The sequence below is a fragment of the Toxorhynchites rutilus genome, chromosome 2 (assembly GCF_029784135.1).
Source record: "Toxorhynchites rutilus septentrionalis strain SRP chromosome 2, ASM2978413v1, whole genome shotgun sequence".
NCBI lineage: Eukaryota > Metazoa > Arthropoda > Insecta > Diptera > Culicidae > Toxorhynchites > Toxorhynchites rutilus.
In genome coordinates, this window is record NC_073745.1 from 223,507,884 (window position 1) to 223,521,150 (window position 13,267).

At 39.9% G+C, this 13,267-nt stretch overlaps 1 protein-coding gene across 2 annotated transcripts in view; it reads left to right on the forward strand.

The window, feature by feature from the left end:
- Positions 1–10,718, forward strand: part of LOC129770325 (uncharacterized) — a 50,585-nt gene extending 39,867 nt beyond the window's left edge. For both annotated transcript variants that reach the window (XM_055773064.1, XM_055773063.1), the window contains exons 3-5: positions 8,463–8,537; positions 8,603–8,856; positions 8,919–10,718. In XM_055773064.1, the coding sequence (XP_055629039.1) occupies positions 8,463–8,537; positions 8,603–8,856; positions 8,919–9,108 (519 nt within the window). In that variant the 3' untranslated portion in view covers positions 9,109–10,718. The remainder of the gene's footprint in view (positions 1–8,462; positions 8,538–8,602; positions 8,857–8,918) is intronic.
- The last annotated feature ends 2,549 nt before the right edge of the window (positions 10,719–13,267 follow it).

Here is a 13,267-nt window from a genome sequence, read left to right on the forward strand (position 1 = left end):
TCTTCCACGCAGCTCAATTTTGCTACCATTTCACGATTAGTCGATGCGTTGCAGATCGTTGTTTCAATTTGCTCTCGGGTAGCGACAGACGATTTATTTCTCCTGAATAACTTTTTTCCGTGGTTTCTGCCTCTACCTAGAAGACGGTCTTTTTCCCTCAAATGGCCTTTTTCCTCAGCGTAGATTCTGCGTTCTAAGATCCCCCAAAGATTTTCAAGTCTGGAGAGCGAGCCGGCCATTCCAATAAGTTAAGTTTTTGATCCCTAATACATTGTTTAGTTTTCTTGCTGGTATGAATAGCGGTATTGTCTTGCTGGAATGTGTTTTTTTGCGACGATATCTACGCAAAAACGGTAGGAGAGAGGATTCCAGAACATGTAGGGGAATGGGGGGTATGCCCGACACCCTAAGGAAAAGTATTGTTTTGTGAGATCTGCGGGCACATATTGATATGTTTCCTCCACAGAATCATTGTCTAGTTTATTTGCCATGAGATATAAGGAATATCAGTACATTTAAACGGTAATTTTCTCAAGTAATAGTCAATTTAAAAAAACTGCCATAAAAATGAAGCTCATCAACCAGTGCGGGTGAAACCGGCACCCCATGGGGGTAACCCTATGGGGTAAGACCGTCATCTCAATTTCTCAATATATATACTTAGCAACAGATGAACCAGTTTGAATGTGACAGTCGGCAAATAGAAGGTATTCTAATTCTAAATGTCGCTGTCGAGTATGGTTCGAATCGTTCAACCGATTCCGGAGATATAATCGGAACAAGTTCCGATGAACATGGAATATGGAGAAGAAATCACCAAACCACACCACAATTCAATTACAAGTTTAATGGAATCTAGGACCACATTGGTCAGCCGGTGGTCAGTTTTTCTTCTTACTTGAATCAATATCCGTCATACGATGCTTTTAATCACACTAGGATTCGACTTGAAATCACAGAGAAGAATGAGTTCATGACTGTAGGTAAATTTGTACAGGTTTTTGTGATTATGATGGCAATAAAACTAATTAAATTATGTTTAGTTGTAATTAGTTTATTATTTTCGTTAAGACCATATAGCCATTATTTTTCGTTCAATGATGAAGTTCATTTAATTTTATCGAACAGCTTAAATCCAACATTAAATTTAAATCAGTAGTTCAATTCATGAAAAACAACTTAAGAATAAAAGATGCACGTCATATCGAAATCTGTGTAGCATGTCTCATGAATCCATTACCATTTCTTTCAGCAAACTCGAAAGCTAGCTTCCGTACGTCAATATTCGTGATGCCATAAAATCGGTTTTCTAGTTCAAGTAGGTGCTGCATGATCTCCGCTTCCTGCTCCACCGTAAACACGGTCTCTCTTGGTCCTAGTTTCGAGCTTATCACCTTCTGAAAAACGTGATCAAGTAATGTAGACCTGGGTATTCCAAAAGTCGTGGAAGCACGTTTGATAGAAACTCCACTAGCGATAGCCTCTTTTGCAAGGGTGAGGTTCTTCTGGGACCAACTCCCTCGATTCTATTTCCTTTGGTAGCTGCGAGGCATCTGAAATTGATGGAAAATATGCCTTAGAAACCTTCAACTAAACGCAAACCATGCCGGGATCCTTCACTCAAATGGTGACGGACTTACCCCGACAGCACACATTTTTCACGAAGACTATTTCTATTAACTTATTGCTTTAACTTGCCTCAACTCGAATCCCAGTGATTGCTAACAATCCAGGGGACAAACTGTAGAGCAACGGAAAAGAATTTGAAACCGCGTTCAACAATAAAAGCTTAAACTTCACTGACGGAAAATTACATCCGGCTACATATCATCGGCACTCGCGTTTGTTCTGATTTATATTTTGACAATTGACGGATCACGGTGGGTTCGATGTAATTGAAAACGTCTAAAATAATAAATACTAACATGTAGAGTATTCAAAAACGTAGTTAATCAGAGTTTTCTAGTAAAACTCAGGGGGTACCGGTCTTATCCTCAGTGGCGGGCTTACCCCCCCTTCCCCTATGCAATCCTTGGTATTCATTTTGGAGTATGTGAAAGCTATCTTGAGTTTTCCGGTTGCACAAAATCCCGCCCAAACCATGAACTGATGGTGCAGCCAGTACCCGTTGAAACCATCAGGCCCATTCAAATTGAACTTTTTTTCGTCTCTGAAGATAACCTAGCAAAGCTAAAAGTCTTACATTGAAGAAATTTTTATTATGGTATGTATTCTTTTGAAAACATTCATCGTTATAACATACCATGTCCCTCTGTCGGGTCATATGGGCTTTGGCAAAACTCAGATGTCTTTCGATTCCAGATGGTGTAAGATTAGGAGCAATAACCTTTTTAGCCATCTTTATGTACGAATTTTCTACTATAACTTGACGAATTGTCTCCAGGGAAACATTTAAATTCAATGACTTGAGGATTCGCCAAATGATTGAGCACTACTTGATGGGAACGTCCAATCTGATGAGCAATTTCTCTGATACCAACGTTTTCTTGGTGAAATTCATCGATGTGTCCTTTTTCTCTCTCCGGTCTGTCTTTCACTTTTCCCTTCGGCATTTTCCAGATTTATAAACGGATGACCACAAATGTCTTTCTTCTGGCTGGATTACCTGTTATCCATGTTAGAGCTGTCGTGGAGTCGCTCCAAGCCGTCATCTGGTGGATGGTTCTTCGTAGCGTTGATTTCACCGTCTTGATGAGTTAAGTAGTAGTGAAGATGTGCAGAGTTCTAGTCTCGGTATGGTTGGGCAATTGATGGGTTTGCTTGCTTGCTTGGATGGCACTAACGTTCCCAGCAGAACTTTTGTCTTCTCAACGCAGGTATTACTTGCGTCATTTTTATCAGTAGTACTAAGTTGAGATTTCTATGTCGGATAACACGCCTTAAATGTATTCAAGAGTGGCAAGCTCTAGAGTACGCGTGACCACAGTGCAAGTCGGAAGAAATTTCCTGACGAAAAATCTCCCGACCAGAACGGGAATCGAACCCGAACCCCCGGCATGATAATGTGAGACGCTAACCACTCGGCACCGTATTTTTTTTTTCGGGATGTAAAGGTGACTCAAGGGGTACGTGTGGATTGCTGCCTGACCAACAACGCATATTTTGCTTATTGACGAAGTCATTCAGTCAGAAATGAGCCTCATCGCTGAAGATTACTTTTCGATGAAAATCCGGATCATTTTCAAGTTGTTGCTCAGCCCAATTCACGAACATACAACGCTTCTGGTGGTCAAGCGGCTTCAGTTCTTGCGTCAATTTGAACTTGTAAGGATGTAGGCCAAGATCTTTTCGCAAAATTCGCCACAACGACGTCACAGAGATGCTCAACGCTTGAGTACGATGTGTGAGAGACTGATTTGGGTCTTCCTCAATTGATGTGCTAGCGGCAGCAATATTCTCGACACTACGGACACTTCTTTGTCTCACTGGCACGGGAACATTTTGTACTGTGCCTGTGGATTCATCCATTACACGTCCACTTTTCCACTAGACGCTCAATTGTTGATCTGGCAGAACGATTTCAGCGAACATAAATTGAACGTAGCGCTCTTAAAGTTTAGGCCATTGACTCAGTAGTAAATTTTAATAATCTAGACTCGTTGTTGTATCGTAGGGGTAGTGGGGGAAAATTGGTCACTGAGGGCAGAGTGGTCACCTGCTTGTTTAATAGTATAACTATTGACTGTAGCTACCGTATTGATAGTCACCTTATGTTAGATGAATTTCATGAATTTTGAGCTACCCAGTATTTCAGTAGAGTTTTCGCATGTCAAAATATAAATAAAAACAGAAATCGCTCTCGCAATAGGCATTTGGCCGCAGTTCTGTGTGCATCGTATCTAAGGAATTTCTAGTGAAATTTAGTTTATTCAATTTGATATATTGAACAAATCATCAGTGTGGACGACTGTTCACATATTCTAGGAGAACAGATATTTCGTTCAATCTTAGCGATTAACTCACATATAAATTACTTTGATGTTTGGGGCCAAAGTGGTCAGTGGTGGATAATGACTTACAATGTTCTGTCTACTGAAGCTGATATACCTCATCACATTCAGCTCTTAAAGGGGTCCCTTTTGTTGCTTTGACCCTGGAAAAATATGCCACTCCAACTAAACCAAGCCTCATTATGCGAAAAGGTGTGTGTTTCTTACCACGTTTTTTTTATGTATGAGAAAATTCAAATCACAACTCTAGGTGAATAGGACAAGCTTATTTTATACATGTACATACTATTTCAATAATGATTTTTTTCTATTGAGGAAAAATGTACTATTGTAAATTTATAAAGCCGCTTGCTAAAATTTATAAAGCCGCTTGTAAAAAAAATAAAAAAAGAATATTTATATCGTGAAAAGCTTCTAGGGTTAATACTTGGTCGGGTAACCTTCGTTACGCATCACTTCACGCACCCGGTTCGGCATGGATTCCACCAGCTTCTGGCCCGTGGTGACTGGGATGGCGTGTCAATAAGCTTGGATCCTATCCCAAAATTGCTGCTTATTCATCGACTTCTCCGTGTACCTTTTCACGATCTCCACTCCATGACGTCGACTTGGTTATCTTGGAACCACTTTTTGACGGTCTTGGCAGTGTGCCTCGGATCATTATCCTGCATGAACTGCCATTTCAGGATCCCACTCGGCGTGTGGCAGTACATAGGGCCAACCCTGTACCAGGAGAAACCGATAATGTTCCCTCCTCCATGTTTGAATGTCTTCGTGGCATACTGTGGCATGTATGGGAAAAGGGGGGAATTTAGACCACCTAAGTAAATCACTTAATATGTCCAAACCAATACGATCTAAATAAAAAATGTCACATTGTATACTGAGCTACACTTGTTTTCTCTCAATCAATAATGTTTAATCATTATATCAAGCTTCAAATTACCAAATATATCATAAAATAAAAGAGATGATTTTTGGACATTTGATGCGGGGTGATTTGGACCGTCTGTGGGGTGATTTGGTCCAGTGTGTGTTTCAGCGAAAAAACATACTTATGTTCATGTAAAGTATTTTGGGATAATGTTATAATCAGTAACAGTGTTCTGGGATCGATACCAGGTGTCTTGGCCAGATTCCGGACCAAAAAAATTGGATTGATACCATCTCGAATTCTGCATGGATCTTTTCACTGTTTTTCGGGCATTTTCAAACACTTTCGATGCTTGGTCAAAGAAAATCCGTTCTTGATGGACTGCGGTGCTCTTTCAAGCTCTCCCTTTTTCCAAAGTTGTCTGCCCATTGTTGTAATTCAGCGGCATCTGTAATCAATTAGACCAAAGAAAAGCCTCAAATCTGCAGGACCAATTCACCCCACAGAAACGTGTCCATGTCACCCCACACAAAAATGCAAAAATTAAAATGCAATCAATTTCATTTATTGTTATTGAACTCTACTGCATAATACACGAAAAATTTGTTTAATAAGCGGGAAAAACCTTCAATCCACGATCGGAAAACTTACATTCCTTCACAATTAAAGTGCTTGCTGTCCTTCCACCTGTCGAATTTTACTAAAGTTTTTTTTACGTTAGGTACATACGGTTCAACAATAAAAGGAGATGACATTATAAAAAAAACCAAGCTGAGCTGTACTTTTTGAGATAAAGGGGTGGTCCAAATCACCCCGTATGTCTAACTCACCCCTTGTTACCGTACTATTACGCCACCCGGTGAACATTTTGAGGATGAAAAAAAAATTTTTTTTGGCCTATCCGAGTTGTGCAATTATTATTCTCATTCTCAGAACTTGCTTGCAACTTGCAACTTGCTTCTTCTTTTAGCTTTTTATCTACCAACCGCAAAGAACAATGAAAACGAATCACGTGAAAAGTCGGATTTGTCAAATGTGATATAGTTTGTGACGAATATTTTCCCACAAAAGTGACATATGTTCTTGGTATGATATATTTACAGAAACTTTGCAATCGATTGAACAGAATATTCCATATTTTCCAATTAAATAGCAGTTATTCATTGTCATCGAATGTAATATATAGAGCAAGTACGTTCGGTTGAATTTCGTGTTTTATTATCATTGGCAACACTGTACAATTGGCTGAAAAATTATTTTTATAAGTTTTCTAGTCAGCAATCAGTTGATTTCATTCTGATTCAATAGAAAAGTAGTCCTGAATCGATCCCGGATTTATCGTTGCAGGCTTATTTCTCTAGTGCACCGAGGGTTGAATATGAGCCCCGCAAGAAACTCGACCGAATCGCTCTGGGCGACGAAAGTGTTAATTGCTCCTTTTTAAAGGGTGTGTCACATCAAATTGCATCACGGAAAAAACGCTGTAGAAATTCGCCCAGTAGACCGATCCTTTTGAAAATTTTAGACAGTAAAATAAAAACTATTAAACAACTTTTGGCATTTTCTTTTTATTCATACTTCGAGCCCAAGCCCGTATGCTCGCACCTTCCTCTTTACCCCGTCCATAAGGTTCTGTACAACGTGAGGTTGTAGTTTTTCTGAACAGAAATCCATTTTCTCTTGAAGTCCGCCTCCGATTTGACAACTTTTGGGTTCTTCCGGAGGGCCTGCTTCATAATCGCCCAATATTTCTCTATTGGGCGAAGCTCCGGCACGTTGGGCGGGTTCATTTCCTTTGGCACGAAGGTGACCCCGTTGGCTTCGTACCACTCCAACACGTCCTTTGAATAGTGGCACGAAGCGAGATCCGGCCAGAAGATGGTCGGGCCCTCGTGCTGCTTCAATAGTGGTAGTAAGCGCTACTGTAGGCACTCCTTAAGGTAAACCTGCCCGTTTACCGTGCCGGTCATCACGAAGGGGGCGCTCCGCTTTCCGCAAGAGCAGATCGCTTGCCACACTATGTACTTTTTGGCAAACTTGGATAGTTTCTGCTTGCGAATCTCCTCCGGAACGCTGAATTTGTCCTCTGCGGAGAAGAACAACAGGCCCGGCAGGTGACGAAAGTCCGCTTTGACGTAGGTTTCGTCGTCCATTACCAGGCAATGCGGCTTCGTCAGCATTTCGGTGTACAGCTTCCGGGTTCGCGTCTTCCCCACCATGTTTTGCCTTTCGTCGCGGTTAAGAGCCTTCTGAACCTTGTATGTACGCAGGCCCTCCCGCTGCTTGGTCCGCTGGACGAATGAACTTGACAAATTCAGTTTATTGGCGACATCCCGGACCGAACTTCTCGTATCACGTCTAAACTGCTTAACTACGCGCTTGTGATCTTTTTCAATGACGGAGCATCCATTTTTGCCGTTCTTCACCTTCCGGTCGATGGTTAGGTTCTCGAAGTATCGTTTTAGTACTCTGCTGACCGTGGATTGGACGATTCCCAGCATCTTACCGATGTCCCGATGTGACAACTCCGGATTCTCCAAATGAGTGCACAGGATTAATTCACGACGCTCTTTTTCGTTCGACGACATTTTTCCAAATTTACGAAAAATTGACAGTGAAGCATGGCCAACGTGATCTATACACTCTTATCTGATTATAAGCGAAAGCTGAAGATATAATTCCTAAAAATTTAATTTCTACAGCGTTTTTTCCGTGATGCAATTTGATGTGACACACCCATTAGACGGCAAAACTTGGGGAACATAAGTTGAACCAATCAAAACATCTGATTTAGTGCATTCGGATTATGCTTAACATTTTACAATTATTCTAAAGTTTGTTTAGAATATATATTATTTTCTTCATTGTGATAGATGCGCAGGAAAGTTTCCAATCATTTGACACAAGCATCTTTGCGATCTATCAAGAAATTGTTGAGCTATAAGCGTTCAAAATCTTTCATCATTTCTCACATTTTACCCCTATATCTTCCTGTTAGACTGCACACTCATTTAGAATAGCATAATTTTGCCCTACCTAAACTTTTTAATCAACTAGTTACTTCAATGAGCATGTGCGAAACCACTCGTATGAGACACGCGAGACGGTTGACCTCGAAGAAATGTTAAGACCATAAAACAGCCCAGAAAATCATGGGTAATGCTCATAATAGCTTCATATTGCGTTGCCATATGGGATTGTATAATAGCTCTCAGATTATTAGTCACTAACGTGAGATCACGCTCCCATATTTTGTGTGTATACTCGTGCGCTGCCTATGAATGCCAGTGCAAGATATAATGAAGCTCGAAGCTGTCGGTAGTTGAATTAACTGATCTGTAAGAATCTAAACAAAATTAGGTTAACCTTGATATTAACTTTCTGATGAGTGAATTATCTCATCGGCATAGGATTTTTTATCCGCTTTGTTGTCTGGTTTCTCTACAAACTTTGGATGAAGATGCAGCAAAACAGAAAATTGTTGATTTTCAACCTACCCAAACATCGTACGAGAGAGTTTTGGTTTCACTTTCGTTAGCTTTGTAGTTCTCTTCATTGAAAATTGATAAACGATAATGCTAATCTTTTTTCTTCGATTCTCTCCATCTATTCCGCAGGTTAAATATTTAGGTAATCAACACGCAAGAGGATTATGGGGAATCAAGCATACGAGACGACCTGTCGATAATCTAGTGAGTACCTAGTAATCCGTTCTCAAATTCATTCATTCACTCATTGTGGCAATTATCTCCGTCAGGTCAGTGCAGCCAAAAGCCTTCCACCAAATAAAATTCTTCCGTTCTGCAATCTGACGGTTTCTCTCGACGGCGTACGGATGGAAACGATCACCTCCAAGCAGAACGCAGTGACCAATTTCACGATCGATACAATCTCCTACGGTGTGCAGGACCTTGTCTACACCAGGGTTTTCGCGATGATCGTAGTCAAAGAGAATTACAACCTGAAGGACGAGAACCCCTTCGAGGTGCACGCTTTCGTGTGTGACAGTCGGTAAGAATTGCATGCATATGCTGAAACACATTAGAATTGTATTAACGCTCCGGTATTTGTAGCGCCATGGCCCGCAAGCTCACCTTTGCACTCGCTGCATCATTCCAGGATTACTCTAAGCGGGTGAAAGAATCCGAGGAGCAACATACGGGTAATGCAAGTGGAAAGCCGTTTCGGAAAAAGTTTGCTATCGATCTGCGAACACCAGAGGAAATCCAGCAGGATATCACAGAACAGGAGACGGAGGCGTGATTTCAGTTGAACTATTTTTATTGTTTTTGTTGTGGTTATATCCATTTGTTGGATACAATTGGTCCGAGAGTAATGCTAATAGTACACTAAATATGTTGGAAAATCAAATGATCGAATGTGTCTGAGGCTAGCAGATTGATTCTAGCTTGCTTGAATTGATATCTGAATTAAGGACGTTAAGTTATATGGCTTTTTCGGTCAAATAGTGTACTGAAGACTGTATTGTCAATCATGAGTACATTATTTGTCTTTTTCGTATGTGTTGTGACTGATAAAAAGAAATCGAAAGCTGCAAGATGTATTCTGGCTCAAAGCTAGGCAAACTAGAACAGAATTATTTTTTCGCAATGGTTTAATTTAAAAAATGTATAAGGTGGGATGTTACTTGTACATAAGAGATGTTGAATCTGTTACCTATGTCAAAGAGCTATTTGTCAATACAGTGGAACCTCGATTATCCGCGAGTGGATGATGCGAGGTGCGGATTATGCGTGACAGCGAATTTCGTTGTAAATCCATAAACCTTCCCGGAATTTGTCAGTGAGTGATAGGCTCATGTACTTTTTTAGTGGTCATGGCTTTCATCTTATCTGACCACTGGTGTACACCACCTTCTAAATGGATAGTTTAATGATTTCTGTATTGATAAAACATGGTACTCATGCTGAAATATCTCTTTTTCGTGTTTAGAACTCATTTTAGCCATTTATTTCATTATCTGCGATTTTCGTTATTCGCGGTGAGCTAGCCAGACTATTTCGCGGATAATCGGGGTTCTACGGTATACTTCATTCTGATATACCTCGTGACAGTCGGATTGGAACACATATCGGTTTCTTCACATTTTCCTACTTCCTACTTAATGATCAACTCTCAACAATATAAGTGTCAATACGTATGAATTTCATCCAGGCTGAATTTGGCTACTGACAGTTTCGTTTTATTTAATTTGAATGATAAAAAAATAGTATCATTTCAAAAGAGAATTTTCCGTTGCAAGAACAAAATGATTACTAAATTTGGACTGGATTTAATCGATGCACAAAACGTATGTGTGTTGTTCAAAAACTTTAACACGGTCTTCTACAATTAAATGCTTTCCTATGTATAATTAAAAAATAAATTACGAATGATTGTTTTTAATGTGAACCTTTCCAACGAGCAAAAATCGGAAATTGATTAATCGACTGTCTATGAGTATTTTCTCATTCGGAATTTGCGAATAGTATTCCCGACAGCTAAATACTTTTAGGATTGACCCACATATTGTGAATATCGTCAAACGATTCCGAGAAACGAGAAATGGGTACGAATTGATATAAGACAATGCGTGACCATAATTGACGATATAGTCTTCATTAGTTTGATAGTGTTGTGACTAGTCCTCTAACTTTTACAAAAAAAAAACCATATGCATCCCAACGTAGAGAGATAAAAAGCAGGAAACAATACCAAAACAGTTTTATCAACAAAATAGTTTTAATGCCAGAATCACCTGTTTATTACTATTTAAGGGGGGAAATATAGACTAGGCGATAAGACTCCCTAATATGGAAATATAAAATGAACATAGTTTGAAGTGTGCCGCGTGTGTTGACGCACTATTTGTACATTGATTGATTGTTATTCCGAAAGTCCAGGTTGTAACTGAATGCACATGAAATTGTGTTAAAAATTTGAACAAATAACCTTCATCAAAGTTGGGACTCTCTGTTCATCAACTTCAGCGACCATTTTATTCCACGATTCCTTCATGTCTGCAGCATCCCGAGTCCCTTCGACATCTTCTTAAATTTCCTTTACGATCGCTCTGTATTTCTTTTTTTTTTATTAGGCTGAGTTGGGAGTGATTGGGAGGATTTAGGCCTTTTTCAATGCAATCGACCCCATTTTCACAGTACCACTGAAGCACCTCTCAACTTTAGTGGCAGATTGCCAACTCTGTCCAAAACATCACCGGAACTTTATGAGCCTCAATAAACGGTGGGCGACGTTTCTACAGGGATTCTTCCTTTAACATTTTCGAGTCCATTGTCTTGTTTGTGAAGAAAACCAAAGTTTTCTGTCTACAGCTGCCCCTTGCCAAATCAATAACTTCTGGCAAATTTATCAACAAAAACGAACTCAAATTTGCTGGGACCTCCTACTCTGGCAGTGGCCTTATAGAATTTCAGGTCTGAGGCTGCCCAAATCAATAATGATGTACGTTCCGTTATCCGTCAGCATGCATTTTTCGTACTTCGTCAAAATTTTGATGTACGACTTTCGAACGCATCTTTTGGGCATCAGAATTTGCTTCAGCGTCCTATTTGGTTACTTGCATGCACGGAAATAACGAAATCCTTATGCGAATACGGATTCTCCGGAGTATGAGAATCCCGGGTTTGCCTCAATTGTTCTCAATAACTTCAACCCCAGCTTCCGATCGAAAGTTCCTGTTGCACGTTCACGGAAATGTTTGAGAAAATCATGTCGATTTAGCCATTTATCATACCCCGAAAAGTCCCGGGATTTTTGACTTTTTACAACTTTTAGGTATTAGAATATTCTATGTACATATTTTTATCTTAGTGTGTGTAGGTGTAGTGGCCAACAATATCGGGAAGAAGTGGAAAATCGATTTTTCTTTGTTTTTTCAAGGTTTTGAGTTTGTCCAGAAACTCTATTTTTTGCTAACCAACTCAATAGCAAATCCAATTAACCGTATCAACCAGCTTTCATTTGGTTCCAAGAACGTTTCTGTAGGACCTTTCCACACAGAGACATTCCAGTTTGAATGAATAATTACCCCTTCGTCTTTGATGATGAATACACACACAAGGATAAATTGCTACTTTGACAATAAAAAAAATTATTTAAATTTTTTGCATCGATTTTTAAAAAGTGCGAAAAACAGGCTTCACTGTAATTCTGCAAGTATCTCAGTAAGTTCTAATGTTTGCAGGCAATTTTTTAACATCTGTGAATATTTGATATTGATACGTTCAGTCGTTTTTTTTAGCCGATTTTACAAAGTTTGGAGTAAATCAGAGGAACATTTAATTGCAAATCGTACCAGAACTACAAAATTCAAAGCGACTATCAGAACGAACGAATCGTAACATTTATTTTCATGCGTTTGTAGGTACAAATATTGTAAGGAGTGATAAAACTCACACATATAGATACGCATTTCCACACATACACGCACTCCTCACCCAAAAACTAATAAACATTAAAGTTACGAATGGTTCATTCTGAGAGTCGCTTACGATTTTGTATTTCTGGTACGATTTGCGATAAAATGTTCCTCTAATTTACTTCAAACTTCGAAAAATCGGCTAGAAAAAAACGGCGATTAACTGACGAGAGTTCTTCAGATTCAAGTTTTCCAACGCCCGCAGCAATAGATGTATAATTTGCGCTCGAAGTTCTTGTACTCGTTGATCCTTCCGCTTAGTTGATATTTGATAGATTGATCAGCTCCCGTTCGTTGTTCGTTCTGTACGGAATTAGTGCGAAGGCAGTCAGTTCAATTTATTGAAAGGAATAAATCTGATTAGCTTCCATTCGTGGCTCGTTCCGTAGGGAATGCCAATCCAGATTCGCAAGGTTGATTCCTTCGCTCAACCGAGTTTGCGTATCGGGCATCTTTTACAGTCTGAATTCATTATATTAGACTGTCAAAAAAGTCCTGCGGTATTTTTTTTGAATTTTCATATGTTCATAAAATTAGTTACAATCATCTGTTTTAAGTCAAATATGCGCCGTTTTGTTCGATGACTTGTTCCCAACGAGATGCCAACTTTATAATACCCCTGTTATAGAAGCTCGCTTCCTTATTGGCAAAAAACTCGGATAGCCAATTTTCACAGGCCTCTTTTGTGGCTAACTTCTGACTACCTAGCTCGTTCGCCATGAACAAAAACAGGTGGTAGTCACTTGGTGCAAGGTCCGGACTATACGGCGGATGCAAAAGAACCTCCCATCCGAGCTCCCGGAGCTTCTGGCGCGTCACCAAAGAAGTGTGTGGCCTGGCGTTGTCCTGGTGGAAGACAATGCGGCCTCTGTTTATCAAAGATGACCTCTTCTTCATGAGGGCTACCTTCAAGCGGTCCAGTTGGTGGCAGTACAGGTACGAATTGAGCGTTTGGCCATAGGGAAGCAGCTCATAATAGAT